This window comes from Diabrotica undecimpunctata, chromosome 7 (assembly GCF_040954645.1).
Source record: "Diabrotica undecimpunctata isolate CICGRU chromosome 7, icDiaUnde3, whole genome shotgun sequence".
Classification (NCBI taxonomy): domain Eukaryota; kingdom Metazoa; phylum Arthropoda; class Insecta; order Coleoptera; family Chrysomelidae; genus Diabrotica; species Diabrotica undecimpunctata.
Window position 1 is genome coordinate 110,265,909 of NC_092809.1, and position 20,077 is coordinate 110,285,985.

The 20,077-nt window shown below is 34.8% G+C and overlaps 1 protein-coding gene across 3 annotated transcripts in view; it reads left to right on the forward strand.

Moving 5' to 3' along the window:
- Window positions 1-20,077, forward strand: part of LOC140446918 (perlucin-like) — a 34,832-nt gene that overhangs the window by 14,068 nt on the left and 687 nt on the right. For 2 of the 3 annotated variants that reach the window (XM_072539507.1, XM_072539508.1), the window contains exons 3-4: window positions 1,586-1,693; window positions 7,810-8,119. In XM_072539507.1, the coding sequence (XP_072395608.1) occupies window positions 1,586-1,693; window positions 7,810-8,119 (418 nt within the window). Of the gene's footprint in view, window positions 1-1,585; window positions 1,694-7,809; window positions 8,130-20,077 lie in introns of all 3 variants that reach the window. The other variant, XM_072539509.1, reaches the window with a different exon arrangement.

The following is a 20,077-nucleotide window of genomic DNA, read 5'->3' on the forward strand; positions in this document are numbered from 1 at the left end:
AAGAAAAATTTTGTGTCTAAGTGCGGTTTAAGTCGATACTGAGGAGTAGGCAGATTGAGACCTGAGTGCCGTTTGACGGGTCTTGTATTTATACAGAACACAATACTGCTACGTCACGAGTGAGGGGAGTAGGCAGATTGAGACCCCGAACTCGAATGGAACCGTATCCATCTTGAAAATGGCTGGCTCCAAAATGGGTACCGAAACGTCGAGCATTAAATTCTCAACGTGTTTCTTCCCGAGAACTTAGTGATTTTTATTTATCGGACAGCGGAATTCTATCCGAACATTTTATTCGCCTCTACGGGGAAGAAGTTTTCATTCTCACTAAATCTTTTTCCAATCTTCTACCACGCAAATACCGTCTTCTCTGTGATCTTGATTTTCTCAAATCATTTCGTGAACATCAAGTCATTCCGAAATCTCTTCAAATTAAAGATCACACTAAATCTTCATAAATTCCAAAATTCTTAGAGCAACTGGTTTTTCGCTTCTTAGAAATTCAATTCATTCCACTTGACGCAACTTAGATTCAACAAATTCCCAACTTTTCAAAACCTACAATGACATTCACCCTTTCGATATCAATCCATTATTATGGGACACTTTCGATCGTCTTTCTCACCAAAAAGCCCAACACATTTCTGACAACACAACTCAAACCCAGAAACGCAAACTGGACCAACTAATCTCTTAGCAAAATTCACAGCCCATTTCGAATCAAGAACATTTCTTTTCATTCCAACATAGAGAAAATTATTTATTAAACTGAAAAAGCTATTTCTTATTTTCCTTCCAATCAAGCCCAAATTGCCAGACAAGATGTCGCCAGAATTCTCCGTACTTCCAATCCCCCACCGTCAAATATCAGTCTTTCAGAAAGACGTGCCCTTAAAGAACGTTATAACAACCCTGACATTCTCATCCTTACGGCCGACAAAGGTAATGCTACCGTCATTCTCAACTCTTCTAATTATTTCAAGAAAATGTTCGAACTTCTCAATTCCACAGAATACAAACGCGTCCCAAACGATCCCATCTCCTATCTAGAAAAAACGACCAAATCCATTATAAATAAGTCTACTCGGTTCCGTTCGAGTTCGGGGTCTCAATCTGCCTAGTCCCCTCACTCGTGACGTATCAGTCTTGTTCTGTATAAACGCCACTGAGGTCTCAATTTGCCTACTCCTCAGTGTCGAGTGACGGCCGGTCTTACCCTCTGTGGCTGCTTTTATACTCTCAGTATGCGCGGGAACGGTATGCGCTGACGTGGTCTGAACTGACGTGGCCTGAGCGGTGTGGGCGGGAAGTTGCTGAAGCAGGGGTCGCCATGTTGCCGGTAGTTGTTTAGTGTCATCGCGCGTATTTAAGCTGTTAGGCCGTTTTTAAATTTCGATAGCTTCGGCTGAAGTAGTATCGGAGTGTTTGACTGATATAGAATGTTCGTAAATACGGTTATGGATACGTCGGTTTGCCTGTCCTATGTATGTACGTGGGCAACTGGAACAAGGTATCTCGTAGACATGGTCTTCATTGGGGATTTGGTATTTTACGGATCTGACGAGATTGGACAACTTGGAGTGTTGTAACATAGTGCATGTTGAACAGTTCTGCAGATATCACGACATGAATTTGGTAAACATAGAATCACAGGAAGAGAATAACTTTTTGGAACAAGTACTACTTGAAGCAGGTATTTATATATTTTCAGATAATTTTTATTGTATTCAGTTAATATTCTTATTTCTATGACTATTACAAAATATATATAAAGCAACAGGACGTCGGGAGACCTCGCTTCGATAGCGAATTGGGTGAACCGCAAATTCAAAGCCTCTTACTAGAGGCTATTGATCGATACTAATAATTACCTTTTATTCCGACATGCATCTACAGTTTACCTTTGAAAGCACTATATTTTTCTTTCTTTACATAGAGAAAAGACAGACGTTAAAATGGAAGTATTCAAAATTTTCAATTTTACAATTTTCTCTACAATCAGAATAGGTAATATTATTAACAGATTTGTAACTGATCTTTTTTTCTCCTTCAATGGCTCTCCAGTCTTAATTTAGTGTCTTTTTTTCTTTTATTATTTTAAATATTTCTTTATTCTATTTAAAAAATAGAAGAATACTGTTCTTTTGTAAAAAAATAATGACGTCCCGAGCGGACGTTAAATGGACGTACAGAGCCGTTAAATGGACCTTAATCAAACGTCCATAATACGTCCGGTGGACTTACTTGACGGACTTTTGTGATGTCTCTCGGACGTCTATTTTAGCGCTGATGATGTAAATTAGACGTCAACGCCATTGTATAAAGTATTAAAAGTGGCGTCATGCTGTGCATAAAGAATGTATTTTGGGAAGTACAACGTAAATGTTTAAAGGAACCTACATTTGTTATTACATATATTTATATTTATTTATTAATAACAAATGGAACAAATTCACTGTCAAAATTATACAAAAATGCAACATTATAGAAATATACACAAAATTACAGATAAAAACAAAATTACGGATAAAAATAAAATATACATGAATAAAATAAATAAGTACATATTTATAGTATCATTTTGCATTTTAGTGCTTCAAATAGTACCTAAAGCTATTGATACAGAAGTTTCAGACCATACCTACATTTGAACCGTAATTAGTACTGCGGCAAGGAACATGGAAATGTGAATTCAGACGCAGTGAATGGGGAGGAATATGAAAACAAACTAGCTGAAGCAAATCAGGAGATTGGTTATTTTATGGACAAGCTTAAAAATAAGGATTGAATGGTAACTCTTCTGATAAGAGAATCCAGATTCAAGAAATTAATTATACCAGAATAAGAATATGGTTACACAATTTACAAGAAAAGTAGATGCTTTTAGACAAATCAGTATAAATCTAATCGACATAAAAAATGTTTTTTAATGCAATTATAACATAATCAGTGTAAATTAGTAGAAGTTGAACGACCAGACAGGAAACCATGCTGACCAGTATGAAGCTAATTCTTCAGATTTACGGTCAAAAAATCAGTCAGCAAAGCCTCGAAAAATTTTAGGAATAGCAGAAAGAATTATAATTGAACGATAATTAAAAATCAATGATTTAGGGATGAAATCAATCAACAAATTGTGATGGAAAGTGACCCTCAGTCAGAGATTTATTAAAAATAAGCCGTAGAGGCCTACATAAAAAGAATGCACAATTCCTTAAAGACAAGTTAGGATATTTCGTCTGGACCAAGACCTTTATTGGTATTAAGACAGTGTAAGCATGCTAGAATGTCATAAATTTTAATAGTTAAAGAGTGAATATAGCTGTGACTGATATAGGGTCTTTGAATACACTTGTCTAGACAGGAAAAAGAAGGACTGTGGATATTGCTAAAGAAATTGGCAAAATCGTTGAAAATGACTGTGGCTCACTAAAAACACAATCATTTAACTTTCCTTATCCCTTCCCATTCTGATTTCCCTTAAAATTGTGTGGTCAGAAATTAAAATCAGACAAATCAATTTTTAAGTTTTAAATTTGAAATCATAAGTATGAAAAAGATCAATACGTAATATGAAAGTTTGTCTGTTTTATTTCAGCAGAAGATAAGTTTTTAGGTATGTATTTTTAATAAATAAAATTGTCTCAAAAATTGACTGTCTCTTTCTGTCCACCAACCACACAATTTAACCATTACAAAATTAATCATATTTGCTAATCCAATATGCAAATTAAATTTTATTTATATTTTTATTTCAGCAGCCCTCTCTTTAGATCCCTTCATATATTTCATTATCAAGTTTCAATTTCCTTCCCCATGGCAGCGCTGGTTTTGTAGTTTTTCCGAGCAGCATCTGAAAACAAAATTAATGTACATTCATAAATTGAACAAACTAATTTCAGATTTAGTTCATTATGCTATGCTTATTGTGAATAAATCATCATTAAAAAGCATAAAATTAAACACATGAATTTCAAGTGCTGTAGTTTTAATGAATCTCGCCTAAACTAGAAGAATACCAATCCAACTATTGGCATTTATGTCTAATGACCAAATGAGCAGTAATTACACTTAAAAAACAAAAATAACAGTGTATAAATAAAATATACGGCCAACAACAAACCTTCATCTCATATCTCTATTTGTAGTTCTTAAAGCCATCTCATAGCCAGATCTGAACATTTGTAGAGTTGGTAAATTTTGCCATCTAAATTACATATAAGACACAGTTAACGAAATGCTTCATCAGCTGTATGTGGCCATTTAAGTGATAGTGTAAATTCTTAAATATACATTGATTTATGTTTACAAGTTACAAACCTTTTAAAATCATAGCTATATGTGTGTCTTCAAAAGCTTTATATTGCTTTTTCCCTAGCCAACTATATTTTCCTTGAATTTTATTCCTGATCAGGTTCTTCAGGCTTCTGCTAACAAATTCGTTTATTGTCTCCTTACCAATTTTGGAAAGCTCATTATTCTAAAATATAAATCAACATGTACCAGTAATCTAACTATCCCACAAACTTGATCATCCATGCTTAATTATTTTAGCTTAAACTATCTAATAAAAAACAGCCTCTGCTACAAAATCAATCAAACATTCATTTGCATCTTTTGGTTTCACATAACCATGGTAAATGCCTATTAAACCTATAATTTTTGAATATATAAACAAATTACACAAAATCGGATAAAACTGACTACTAGAACTCTTTTTCTGCGGGATTTCGTCAAAATTTACAAAAATTTCTATAACATTGTTTTTTGCGGGAAGATAAAAACACATTTGAAATTTGAATCATATGGAACAGAGTATTTTTTTAAGACCAAAGTGGAAATATTTTCCAAGGAAAACGTCTTTAAATTTAAGTTCTCTGGGTGAAGCAAGGTTTCTAGGCTGATGGCAAATGAGAAAGATCAGGAACCTCTTTATGAATTTTTAATAAATCACATGGTATTTTAAAGGACAACGTCCAGTTGCATAATTTATTACAAAAATTAAAAACATCTCGGTAAGGTTCTCCAGAATTCTCCTTACAACCATGTTTAGACCCTTCTTTAGTTTCATTGAAAGAAGAGCTTTGTAAAGGATCTAAACCAGAATGGTCGTCCACGTGGTCCATTTGGATTGTTTTGGGTACTTAACAAGATGTTGATAAAAAATTTAAATCGAAAGTATTGTAATCTGAACTATTTGAACTTAAACTCTCATCAAAATGATCAGTTGGGGATTCCGAAGAAAGGTTTGAAGAAGATGGAATATCGTTGTTATTAATATTTTCAACAATATTCTCTACGTTTTTCGTAACCATCTTCTGTTGATGACGCTTAGAAACAAATAGTTTTCTTTTAAACAACAAATTTTAGATATAATTACACTTACCTTTTTGTAATAAAATAAAAAAACAGACTCGGAAGTAACCTAGCAAATGGTACCAAATCTTTATCAATATACTATAATTAAGCAAGCATAAAAAAAAGTTGCTAATTCACTCCATTTACCATTTGCACTGTATATTGCTAAAATAGAATCCTTTTATTTCTTTTAAGTAATAATAATATTATAATTAAACTGTGCCATTTGTTTAAATACGTATGACATGACAATGACAATTAATATCATCACCATCATTTTGCCCAGCCAGAGTATATACCACCACTTGTTCATCTTTGAAAAGATGACTTCAAGATTCATCTTGTTGATAAAAATCATATTTTTACTTATTAGAATTAGCAAACATATATCATCGTGGTAACTAGAATAATAAAACAATTGTAACGAATTAGCTAGAAATAAATAGTATATTACATAACGAGAGTTGTAAGAAGCTTATTACATGCGAGTAAAAAAGTTGCGCGCGAGCCGCGTAGCTGCGAGTAGAAAAAGATATTTTTCTTCTCCCTTACTAGTAAATTGTATATTACCTACTATTTGGATGCTAAGTAAATACATCAAAACAGATACTGACACGTAATGACTAGCACGTAATAAAAAAATTACGCTTGAGTTCTGTAAAAATGTGTAATATCACATACGCCTTGTAAGTCAGTTGGTCGAGTTATCATGGAAACGAATTAACAGACGTTATTTTGACAGACTAAAAATTATTAATCTGTCAGTGTAAATATAGTGGTAATTTAAATACAGATAAAATAAAATGAGTTCATCGAATAGTGAAGATGAATTTAGTAGCACACCACCCAATATTATGCAGTTAGCTGCGAACACTACCGAGAACCTATTACCAGAAAAATGTAGAGGAAGATATGAAAAGGTATATTAGCAATTTATGGATTGGCGTACAACAAATAATGTAAATTCATTTTCTGAAAACGTACTCTTGGCTTATTTTGGAGAAATCGCTAAGAAATTTAAACCATCCTCATTATGGGCAATATATTCTATGCTAAGAAGTGTTATAACTTTGAAAAATAATGTTAATATTGAAAATTACCCGAAATTGCGAGCTTATCTAAAAAGGCAATCAGAAGGTTTTAAAAACAAAAAATCTAAAATTTTACATCCTGATGAAATAAAACTTTTTTAAATGGAGCTCCTGATGTACAGTACATGTTAATAAAGGTATGTTATTTAAAAGTATAACATAAATGTGCCTACTTATAATACTTTTATTTTACGGTTATTGCAATTATTGGAAGATGTGGAACTTGTAGGAAACAGGAGTTAAAAAATCTTAAAATTTGTGATATTGATGAGTTAAGTACCATGTTATTGGTTAAAATTCCTGATACGAAAACCAAAATATGTAGATCTTTCGTTATTTCTGGAAATTTCTATAAAATCTGCAAACAGTATATAGAAATTCGGCTACAGATTAGCGATCCGCAAATAAATCAATTTTTTCTTAATTATCAAAGAGATAAATATACGAAACAGGTGGTAGGATTAAACAAAATAGGCGGTGTTCCTAAACAAATAGCCGAATATTTAAAGTTACCAGATCCCAAAATGTACACAGGTCACTGTTTAAGACGAACTTCTGCCACTATTTTGGTAGATGCCGCGTGGTGATTTAATGGCTCAACGACATGGCGGATGAAAATCTTCAACAACGGCTGAAGGACGTGTCGATGAGTCAATAAATAATAGGACGTCAACAGCCAATAGAATTATAAATTCAATTGAAAGTAATTTACAGACCTTTACATACACTGAAAATACCAATGTTCAAAAAGAACACACCGTATAGTTTACGTCATCTCACCATTCACTACGTATTATTGAACAACCGCCAAACTCGGATAAGGGTATAGTTATAAATAATTGCCAAAATTTTACAATTAATTATTATAAATACATAAATGTTTAATTTAAATTGTTCCCGAATTTTGGTAAATAAATAATAGTTACTTGATATACTTTTTATTTTTATAAATGAAAATAATCGTAGAAAACGTATAGTAGACAACTTTGTAAGTTGTAAGCTTATTACACATGCTTGTAAAATTACTGCGCTCGCCGCTACGCGGCTTGCGCGTAACTTTTTTACTCGCATGTAATAAGCTTCTTACAACTCTCGTTATGTAATAAACTATTACACTTTACCTAAAAACAAAAACATGTTTTGGATATATTAAACTATACAATTTTTAATTAATCATAATATAACCTTTTCGCTTTAAATTATTTTATTAACGTAATAATTTACGTACAGGGACGTCCGAACCAAAACTGGACGTATATTGGACGTCCATAGGACTTCGTGTGTTACTAGGGTCATTGTAAATTTTTATAATAAAAATCGTTATTAATAAAAAATATTGCAGCACTTTTTTAAATTTTAGGTCCCCAAGATGAGTTCTTTTTTACTTCTTTAACAAGAATACCGGACAACAAAATTTGGATATCTCTAGCAAGTGGCAAGTCAGTTAAATATTTTAACTGGCGCGAGGGTGAGCCAAATAATAATGTAAAAGAAGAACAATGTATTGTGGTACGTTTAAACAATAAACAATTAAAATGGTACGACATGACATGCTGGGTTGCTAACTATTTTATATGTGAAGTTATTTGGACTAAAAGAGATCAAAAATTGTTGCAAATTTTACACGATAAACTCCAAAAACAAATCGAAACACAGGATAGTAATCTTAGGTAAGGAAAGGTATGTAATTTAAGATATTTTTTTTATTTGTAGTTTAACCCTTTGAAGCCTGATTTTTATAATTAAAAAAAAAGGGTTTTTTTGAAATTTGTTTATTTTAGTATATTCTTAAAACAAATTCAGTCAAAACAAGTATATTCTGCAGTTGGCACATCTCGAAGAAGTAGTTCTTTGGAGTATATAAGACGACTTTGAATGGCGCAGTTTCAAGGGAATATGCCTTTTGAATTTACTCACTGGTTTTTCTGCTGACGATCTTTCTCTTTTTAATTATTATGGAGCTCCAATAAGGCCTTTAATCACAAAAAACCGTAAATAATTCAGAGACATACTTTTGGATTGGCTTCTAAGTTGAAATAGAATGAATGCGTTTACGACACAAGCATCTTCTTCTTCTTCATGTGCCTTGTCCGTTCCGAACGTTGGCAATCAACATGGCTATTCTGACTTTGTTTACGGCAGATCTGAATAGTTCAGCAGATGACAATCCGAACCATTGCCGCAAGTTTTGGAGCCACGAGTGTCTTCTCCTCCCTGGACCGCTTCTACACAAGCATCTACAAAATAAAAAAAAAATTTTATGCCACCACTTGTGTGATTTACGATTCACCTCATAAAGATTTTTCAGCATGTCAAAATTGTCAACATATCCCATATCCCATTTGTGGACATGAAACCTCATTCAGAGTAGCGTCTTTTTGTCTCGTCTTTACAACTTCGTTTGTTGCTGGATTTTGATGATTTTCTAAAAGAATAACACTTCTACGATCCATCCACTATAACGAAGATAGCCCATCTGTTAAAATACGGTAATCTGAATCTCTTCAATTCATTTGTTTTTCAGTTTTGAACTCTGGTAGATCCTTTCTTTTGTTTGAACGGTTCCACTTGCATAAATTCCATCCGACAATAAAGATCTCTGAAAATTAATACAGTTAAAATAGTTGTCAAAGAATACTCGCTGGTGTTTATACACTAAGACCCTTGTTAGATCCTGTACGACTCATTGTCCTAAGTTTTTTTCGGTGGAATTTCCCACTTTACCGGTATATATCTGGAACTCGCACATGAATCCGCTTGAACCTGCTGTAACCCATACTTTGTAGCCACGTTTTATAGGTTTATTGGGCACGTACTATCGAATACTGCTTCGACCTTTGAATCGTATCATAGACTAATCAATCGCTTAAAACTCATGTGGATTCAGTGCTGCAAGAAACGTTTCCGTGAGTTTGGCCAGTAGAGGTCGGACTTTGTAAAGTTTGTCAAATCCGGGATCAGTTTTTTTGGCTGCACTGTATTATCAACCAGATGTAAATTGTCTAGTAACCAAGCGAATCTGTTACGTGATATAGTCGAACTGATGAAAGGATCTCATTATTCATAACGTGACGGCCAATAATCTCTGTAATTATTTGGTCGCTGAAATTCATCAACATACAATTCATCTTTCAAGACGCTTTCAATATCAGAGACCATTGACTCCTGGTCACATATAATTTTATCCAATAAGGCATCAACCACGTTTTGGGACATATTTTCCAAATGCCAGAAGCTCCACTTTGGATTTTGCATATTGGCAGAATTTATATAGGAGGTGCCCTATAATTGAATAAACAAGAAAACAATTAAAATATGTCGCTGTTTCAATGCCGCTTCAAATAATGTATGCTTGACTAATTATGTTATCCAGTCAATATGATTCAATCAAGTCAGTTCTAAACTGGTTAGACACTTAGAATATAATATAGGCAACCAATGTTACACACTGCTATGACTGTGAAACCGCTGGGAAGTTTAAAAGAAATGTTTGTAAAGGTGGTCATCTCAGCATACCGACAGTCATCAAAAGGGTTAATTTGTTAGTTTATTAGATTGTTTAAATTTCATTTAAACATACCAACTAATTTAAAATAATTCGTCAATTTCCACTTTCTTAAAGAGAGAATTGGTTCACACATATTTTTAGGTAGAATTTGAGTTTAACGATAAGCAAAACGTGTTTACAGGACTATCGAAAACCAGGAACACAATTTCACCAATACTCCACGATTGGTTGCTAAAATGCTTCTCAGCGTTGAGATATATGAAAAAATTAACATTTTTTCTTATGAATAAATATGTTAGTTTTTTTTATCAAAAAATTTATTTATGGAAGTACTATTTATTGTTGATAATTAAAATTTTTGTGAATCTTTAAAATCTTGAAATTCTGTAAATTATAATTTTTGACTCTCCCGAACCAAAAGTTTGCAATCCCCTGTCCTAACCCAAAAGGTCTTACAGAAACTGCACTTGTTATAAAATGTCTCAATAATCTTCTGTGTCTATGGCATATGCAAGAATTATTCGAAGATGCAGCACGAAGTCCGACTGAAATAAACAATCCCTACGGTCCAGAAATAACAAACGAAGTAGTAACTATGGCCATTAAGCTGATTAAAGATGGGAAATTACCAGGACCTGATAAGGTGCATGGTGAAATTTTAAAGCTATTAGAAGCACACCAAATCACAGCTCTTACGAAGCTATTCAACAATATCTACGAGACTGGTTACTTACCAAAAGACTGTCTATTATCAATATTCATTCCACTTCCTAAAAAAACCAACGCTAGAAAATGTGAAAAACATAAATTAATTAGTTTGATGAGCCATGTACTTAAAGTACTCCTTACTATCATTACTCGCGCATATACACCAAATTAGAAGAACACCTGAGTGAAGTTCAATTTGGATTCGGAGCAGGACTCGGAACGAGGGAAGCACTTTTTAGTTTGCAAGTTCTAATACAGAGAGCCAGGGATGTCAACTGTGATGTGTATGCATATTTCATTGATTTCGAGAAGGCATTTGATAAAGTCCCACATGGAAAACTAATCGATATCCTAAAAACATCAGGACTCGATGGTAAGGATATAAGACTGATCTCAAACTTATATCTCTAACAAAAAGCAGCAGTACGATTAGAAAATGAACTGTTCGAGATCTTCACAGTCGAAAAGGAGTTAGATAGGGTTGTGTATTTTCACCGGCCTTATTTAACATATACTCTGAAAACATCTTTAGAGAGGCCTTGGACGAATCAGAAGATGGGATTGCTGTAAATGGCCAACTTATAATAAATAATATTAGATATGCAGACGATATAGTGTTGCTGGCAGATAGTGCACAGGGCTTCCAAAGGATGATGGATAACGTTGTAGAAGCATGTAACAAATACGACCTAAAACTAAATTCCAAGAAGACAAAAATAATGATCATTAGTAAGAACACCGGCATAAACGCCCAAATTACAATTAACGATACACCGTTATAAAGAGTGGAAAAAATATGCTATTTGGGCTGCAATATTAAGGATACTTGGGATCACAGCTACGAAATAAAAACTGGTATTAAAAAAGCCAGAAGCTCTTTCAACAGCCGCAGGAAGATTATCTGCAACTTATCTTTAAGTATTAATATCATCATCATCATTTTGGCTTTACAACCCTGTGTGGGTCCTAGCCTCCCCAAGAATTTTTCTCCAGTCGTCCCTATCAATCGTCTTCCTCCGCCAAGCACGTATTTCCATATTTCTCATGTCTTCATCGATGTTATCTAGGAATCTTATTCTGGACCTTCCTCTTCTTCTTTGACCAATAGGTCTATCAAGGAGCGTTTTTCTAGCTGGGTCGGTTTGCTCCATCCGCATTAGATGGCCTACCCACCTCAGACATCCTATCTTTATGTGTTTTACGATATCTGGTTCCTGGTATATCCTATAGAGTTCGAAGTTGTATCGTCTTCTCCAGACACCATTTTCATTTACCGCTCCATAGATGCGCCTTAGTATTTTTCTTTCGAAACATCCTAACATGTTTTCATTGCTTTTTGTTAAAGTCCAGGTTTCTGAACCATATGTTAGGACTGGGCGTATTATTGTTTTGTAGAGTTTTACTTTTGTATTTCTTGATATAACTGTAGATTTAAAAAGGAGATTAAGCCCAAAATAGCATCTATTAGCCGTGCAAATTCTGCGGTTTATCTCTGCGGTAGTGTCATTTTCAGAATTGACGAGCGTTCCCAGGTATACAAATTCGTTAACTGCTTCGATGACGTCATTTTCTATAATAAGTGGCCGTAGTGTTTGTGGTTGCGTACCTATTTTCATGTATTTTGTTTTATTGGTGTTTATTATTAAACCCATTTTTGTAGCCGCTTCCTTTAATGCTACGTACGCCTCTCGTGCTACGTTTTTCGTCCTCCCAACAATATTGATATCATCAGCATATGCTAAGATTTGCACAGATTTGTTATTATATTGAACCGGTAGTTGTGATTTGTGACGTACGTAATACTTTTTCCAGAGCTAGATTGAATAGTATACAGGAGAGTGGGTCTCCCTCACGTAGCCCGTTATTTGTTTTAAAAGGTTCAGAGAGTTTCCCCTGGATTCGTACTTTGCATTCAACTTTTTCAAGGGTTAGTTTGGTTAAACTTACCAACTGATTTGGTACTCCTAGGTCTATCATTGCTTTAAACAATTCTCTTCTATTCACAGAGTCGTAGGCTGCCTTGTAGTCTATAAATATGTGGTGCGTGTCTACACCGTATTCCAGTGTTTTCTCTAGAATTTGTCTCAGGGTTGAAATCCGATGAATTGTTGATTTACCACCTCTGAAACCAGCCTGGTATTATTCGCTCTGCATATGGTGCCATACGATGGCATAGTATATTGAAGAATATTTTATACGCTGCATTTAGGAGCGTAATTCCTCGATGGTTAGAGCATTCAAAGATATCTCCCTTTTTGTGTATGGTGCAAAGTATTCCAATATTCCAATCATTGGGAAGGGACTTCTGTATCCATATTTCTTTTATAAGCTGCTGTAGCGCTATTATGATATCGTGGCCACCTTCTTTATATAATTCCGCTGGGAGATTATCTATTCCGGGTGATTTGTTTCTGGCTAGTTTGTTTACAGCGTCTTTAACTTCCAGGATCGTTGGTAGATCCTCCTCCCTCTCGTCTGCTCCGCTTACCTTGCAGCTTTCGACTTCCGGGTTTTCTTCTTCTTCCTCTATATTAAGAATCTGGTTAAAGTATTCCGTCCATCGGTTTAGTACGTCTGTTCTTGTTGTTAAGAGATCGCCATTTAAACTTCTACATTGATTTGTGTTTGCCTTAAATTCTTTTCTGTTGATGTTAACTTTCTGATAGAATGTTCTGAATTCTTTCTCTCTGTTGAAGTTTTCTATATATTGAAGTTCCTTTTTTAAGTGGTTTCGTTTCTTCATTCTGTGTATTTTATTTTCTTCTCTTCTCTTTGTCTGGTAATTCTCTATGCTTGTTCTAGTTCGGCGGGTAAGCATTTTTGCATAGGCTTCATTTTTTTTCTGTGTTGCGTCTTTGCATTCATCGTCAAACCAGTGATTTTTTCGGGTACAAGTTTCTGTTCCTATTTCATCTCGTGCTGCTGACTCAATATCTTCCCTTATCCTGTTCCAGAATGAGTCTATATCTCTCTGGTCTTCTTCGCCTAGACTTTGATTCCTTAACCTATTGGTAATATTTTCCCAGTACTGTTTTGCAACAGTTGCATCTCTCAGCTTCTGTACATTCCATTTCTTTCTATTTATTTCTTTTTCTTTGTTGGAGTTTGAAATTCTAGCCCTTAGTGTTGAGATCACTAAACAATGGTCTGAGTCTATGTTTCTTCTTCTCATTGCGCCGTCTCCTTTCGAAGGTTGGCGATCCAAATGGCAATTGTAGTTTTGGAAACTGCTGCGCGAAAGATCTCTGCGGATGAGCGGTCGAACCATCTCCTCAGGTCTTTCAGCCACGAGTTCTGGCGTCTTCCTACTGATCTTTTGCCCTGTACTTTTCCTTCCAGTATAACTTGAAGTAATTCATATCTTTCGCCTCTCAGCACATGACCCAAGTATTGAATTTTCCTCTCTTTGATTATTCTTGGTAATTCATTTTTGTTTACACATGCGACGAAGTACCTCAACATTAGTAACTCTTTGTACCCATGGAATCCTCAACATTCGTCTGTATATATACAACTCAAAGGCATGTATTCTTTTTTCTATTTCAGAGTCCATTGTCCAACTTTCACAGCCATACAGTAAGATAGAAAAAACGTAACATCTGATCATTCGGATTCTAAGCTGTAGACTAAGGTCTGATCTTGTAAAAAATGTTTTAATGCTTATGAATGTTTTCCTTGCTTGTTCGATTCTTGATAGGATTTCTTTTTTGGATTACACTGACTATTGATATTTGTTCCCAAATATTTTATGGAATTTACCTGTTCTATTATTTGACCCTTGGCATACACCTGTACGTTTATTGGTGTCTTTGAAAATACTAAAGTTTTAGTTTTGGAAACGTTTAGATGTAAACCGAACGTTTCGCTGTGGTGAACTACCGCATTTATTATATTTTGTAGTTCTTGTGCGTTGCTTGCTATTAAGACGGTATCATCAGCATATCTGATGTTGTCTATGCTGATTCCGTTAATCTTAATTCCGCCTTGGACCTCGTCTAATGCTTCTCTGAATATAGACTCCGAATACAAATTAAAGAGTAGCGGTGATAAGACGCAACCCTGTCTCACTCCTCGTCGGATTTGTATGTCTTCGGATGTTGTGTGCTCTATTTCAATTGTTGCCGTTTGGTGCCAGTATAGTTCTGAGATAATTCGCAAGTCTTGTTCGTCAACTCCAGTTGTTCTCAGAATTTCGATCATCTTGATGGTTAACACAGTCAAATGCTTTTCGATAGTCAATAAAACATGCATATACATCTACATTCATGTCTCTGCATCGTTGCGTTAACACATTTAAAGCAAAAAGAGCCTCTCGTGTTCCCAATCCGTTTCGAAATCCGAAACACACTTCTTGTAAATTCGTGTATGAATAATTCTGAGAAAAGTTTTAAGGATATGAGACATCAAGCTTAATATTCGATAATCATCGCATTGTGAGGAATTCGATTTTTTTGGTAATGCTACGAATGTTAATTTTAGCCAGTCTGTTGGTATTTTACCTGTGTCATATATCTTATTGAATAGTGCTGTTATTAAATCTAGGCTTTTACTTTCGTTATCTGCAATTAGTTTAAGTATTTCGACATTGATATTATCTGGACCGGTGGCTTTTCCATCTTTCTGAGATTTTACTGCATGAATCACTTCTTCTTTGGTTATTTCTGGGCCTTTTTCATTTATTCGATTGTCTGTGGATGGTGGAGAACAAGGTCTATCGTCGTCAAAAAGAGTTTGTATGTATTCTTTCCATCTCTCTAGTTTGTCTTCTGTACCCATAATTATTTCGTTATTATCGTTTTTTAATATTGTTTCTTGTCCCTTTTTGTGTCTACCTGTCATTTCTTTTACTTTTTTATGGATATTAAAGGTGTCGTATTTTTCCTGAAGTTGTTCGATTTCTAGGCATTTTGTTGACATCCAGTCTATGTTTGCGCCTCTATAACTTCTCCAGTTTATTATGTCCGTTCCGTGTCTTGAATCTATTAAGATGTGATCAATCTGACTAGTTGTTCTTCCATAAGGGGAGGTCCAGGTTACCTTGTGTATATTCTTGTGTTCAAAATAGGTGCTAGCAACGGTCATGTTCAGTGCTGCTGCTAAGTTTATCAGTCGTAATCCATTATCGCTACTGATGTTGTGTAGGCTATGCCTTTCTATAGTCGGCATAAAAACTTGCTCTCGTCCTATTCTTGCATTCATGTCACCTAGCACTATTTTATTGTCATTTCTGGGGCATCTTCTGTAGGCTTGTTCTAGGTCTTCGAAAAACTGTTCTTTAATGTCTTCTAGTTTATCGTCGGTCGGGGCATGTGCATTAATTAAACTGTAATTAAAGAATTTACCTTTTAAGCGTAAATAGCACATTCTTTGACTGTAGGCTTTAAAATCAATAACTAGGCCTTTTGTTCTTTGGTTTACTATAAATCCCACTCCATCTATGTGTTGGTTTTCCTTGCAGCTGTAATATATGGAGTGGGTTCTCTTATCAAGAATGCCTGTTCCCGTCCATCGCATTTCCTGCAGTGCCAAAACATCTACTCTGTACATGTTCACTATATCTAGTAGAGATGCGAGTGCTCCAGCTCGGTACAAGGTTCGGGTGTTCCATGTTCCTAATCTTAATTCCATTTTTCGTTTGCAGTGTCGTCGTCGTAAGTTCCGTCCGGCTAATAGTCCTTGAGGTTCCGTAACATATGATTTTTACAGGAAGAGGTTGTTAGCCTCTAACCTAACCCCCAACCTGGAGGGCCAGGGACTCTGTTGGGACTCTACCCGCCAGTCCTAGGACTGGTTAGGGCGTTCCCCTATCCACCACCTGGGGACGCGTCCGATGGGCGACAGACAACATCCACACGGATTAAGTATTAATATACGCATAAGAATTCTTAGATGTTACGTCTTTAGTGTCCTCTTCTATGGAGTAGAAAGCTGGAGCCTTAAAGAATATGCCATAAAACGATTGGAGGCATTTGAAATGTGGTGCTACCGACGTATGTTGAGGGTCTCCTATATACACCACACAAGTAACATAACTATTCTCCAGAGGCTAAGAAAGGACAAAGAAATTATTAACACCATAAAAAACAGAAGAAAACTGGTTTACTTTGGCCACATCATACGTAATGATAAATTATGACTTCTACAAATGATTCTACAGGGCAAGATTGAGGGTAAGAGAGGCCCTGGACGTAGACGTATATCCTGGCTGACCAATCTTAGGAAATGGACTGGTCTAACGTCAACTGATCTATTTCGAGCTGCTGTAAATAGAATAAGATGGGTCAATGTGGTTGCCAACATCTCTAGAAGATAGGCACATTTAGAAGAAGATGGCATTTAAAAATATTGCTGCGCATTCCATAAAGAGCTCGTTAGTAGAAGTTGATTTTGTTTATTAGTAACCAGAATTAGTAAATAAAACATTTAGTACACTTAAGACTATCACACTTAACACAAAAATGCTTATTAGATTTGAATTTTTTTAACATTTGATAAAATGAGTAAAATGTTAACACAGAGTGTTAAAAATTTTACTTTAGAGTCAAAATCTAACATAATTTTACTGTAAAGTAAAAATTTAACATTGCACCTAAACTGATTAAATATGAATTTGCAATCAACTATCAACTATTAACTGTAAAAAACTTCCTGAAGAAATGACAAGTGCTTTGTTTATATCAATATTTATTAACCCTTTCGAGTCGGATGTTTTTTGAGGATCGGTATGGAATTTAGAACTTTTTTTTTAAACGTATAATTATGCAGAAATAAAAGTGATTGAGAATAATTTTATCCTTGAGATCCGCCATTTTGTCCGGGACATTTATGTCCCAGGCAGACTTTTTTGGTACATATATGTGGTACTATATTAACTCATCAGACACCAAATTATTACTTTATTTTAGCAAAGAAAAATTACAAATACAAATTAAATCTCATATTTTAAAAACAAAAGGACTAAAACTAAGATCTATATTTAATGTAAATGAAAAGGTGTGACACATGTTTTGCACAAGGGTACATTGCAGCTCTGACATAGTGTGGTGGTTCGTTTTTCTTGTTTTTGAGAACATCGTTGACATCATTTCCGGTCTTTCCTTTGATAGGTAAATGATCTCCCACGTTTTTTTTGTTTCTTTGCTGGAAGACATCCAAGTAAAGTCGAGGCTTTTCTTTTAACAGCAGCATGGCTTCTTCCCAAAGAAATAAGTCCCTCAGCTACACTAATTAGAAAAGACAAAAATGTTTTTTTTTCTTTCCTGTTTAGATCATTGTGTAGTACATGAGAATATTTAAAAGCCGTCATCAGAAAGCGAAAAAATTCTTCCACCATTTGGTAGACTTCCTATCAAAGTCATACAAGCCCAAAATATGATCTAGTAGATCCACGTCGCTTATTTTCTTATTGTACATGTCGAGAAGTTCAGGACATCGCACATTCATTTTAGAGCCATCCTTTATTTTTCGTTTGACTTCTAAATGCTTATCTCCAAAGCAATTACTTACTGCTAAAAAGTCTTTAGTATCTTGCCATCTTCAAACTATGGTGACGTGGTTATTTACTATAAATTCTGAGTCACCATGATTCAATTTCCCAACAAATTTAGGTCCATTCACCCTTGTTGCAATTATTGTTCCTATCGCTGGATAAGATAGAGTATCAAGTAGGCTAATACATGAGAACAATCAAAATACAATAATACATCAGTTCCCCTTATAGTACTAACTAATTTGGTCACTACTCTTTCTCCCAATTATTTTTCCTCGTATATATTAAAATTGTATACAAAGCCGCCTTTGTTTGATATTTTGGAAATGTTAGTTTTGGACAAATAGCGACATCCTGAGGAAGGATCAGTTTATAGCGGTCTCGAGAAATCTTTTTATTGCTAAATTTCCTAAAGAACCATTTTGTAACGAATAATCATTGAAAGATGGAACTTGATTGTATGCCATGATTAGTATGACACCCAATACAATCATAATTTCATGACCATTGGTAGGAATTCTTTTTTTCTCGGTATCGTTTCCAAATTTCTCTAAACATAAGTTCGTATATTGTGCAATATGTCGAATGAGGCTTTTGGGAAAGACTTTTAGAGATATTTCTATTTCAGTCATGGTATGAGGAAGAGTACAATCGACCTTTTTTTCTGATGGAATTAAAAAACGTGGTAACAAAGTTCCATCGTTATGAAACCAAATACCTGGTTGGTACGTACCTTCGCTTTCTTCATCATTTTCGTCATTACTGCTTTCTCCTTCACTTTCGTCACATCATCTGATTCCCTTCATCCATCTTATTGCCCTCAGAATCCGAATCTACTTCGTGACGCTTTCGTTCTACTTCTTCTTCGTATCCTGATGGATTGTAGTCTTCATCATCGGAGCCAATAGTCTCAAAAGAATCGACTTCTGATTCTGTTTTGCTGACAAAAATGGCTACCGCTTCCTTCTCGCGGTCTTTCTGCGTCAATATCTTTTTGCTTATTTAGAACAAAACAAGACTGCTGGGACACATTTAACCCACCAAAATGTCTGCTGGCACATATTTCATCCATACAACAAAATACTAGTTTTATTGAATATATTTACCTTTTTTGTAGGTAGCTCCACTCACAAAAACAAATTCGCAACAACAGTAATAGCGCACAACTGTCCCTGTTGTAATCATCCACAAAAATACATAAAAATATTCCACAGATCAACAATCACGGGAAAATAGAGCACGAAAACGGTTTGCAATGTTGCCGCTTACACAAATTATTCTTTTGAAATTGTTATTAAGTTCTTAAAAATCGGTTACGATAAAAATTCATGTAAAACGGTTCAGATTTAGTTCAACAGACTTGACATTTCATGACTGGGATACGTACGTTCCGTTAGACTCGAAAAGGTTAAAGGAGATTGAAAAATACCTGAAAATTGTAGGGAAATTAGCACAATCTCATCAATGGGTCGATTGTATGGAAAAGTTGCTAAAAACAAACTAGAAGGAGACATCAGTGGAAAAATTAGTGAAGACCAAGAAGGGTTTACTGCAGGACAGGCCTCTATTGACTAAGTATATACAACAAGTAATCGAAAAGAAAATTAAAAAGGAAAATACACTGTGATTTTATAGATTCAAAGAAAGAATATGATTCAGTATTAAGAGCTAAGTTGTTAAACGTTAGGATAGGTCTAGATATACCATAACAGTTGATAACGGCAGTGAAAAACCTGTATAAAAGAAATATGGTAAGATCAAAAATAAGAACAAAATTTTCCAACAGCTTTAAGTAAACAAAGGGGTTGCTGCATGTATGTTCCATATCGGGAACGCTTTTTTTAAAATATTTTTAGAACATATCCTTAAGCCTTGGAAGAGGAAATGTGAAGAAGTCCGAGCTCCCAGTAAGAGATAAACATT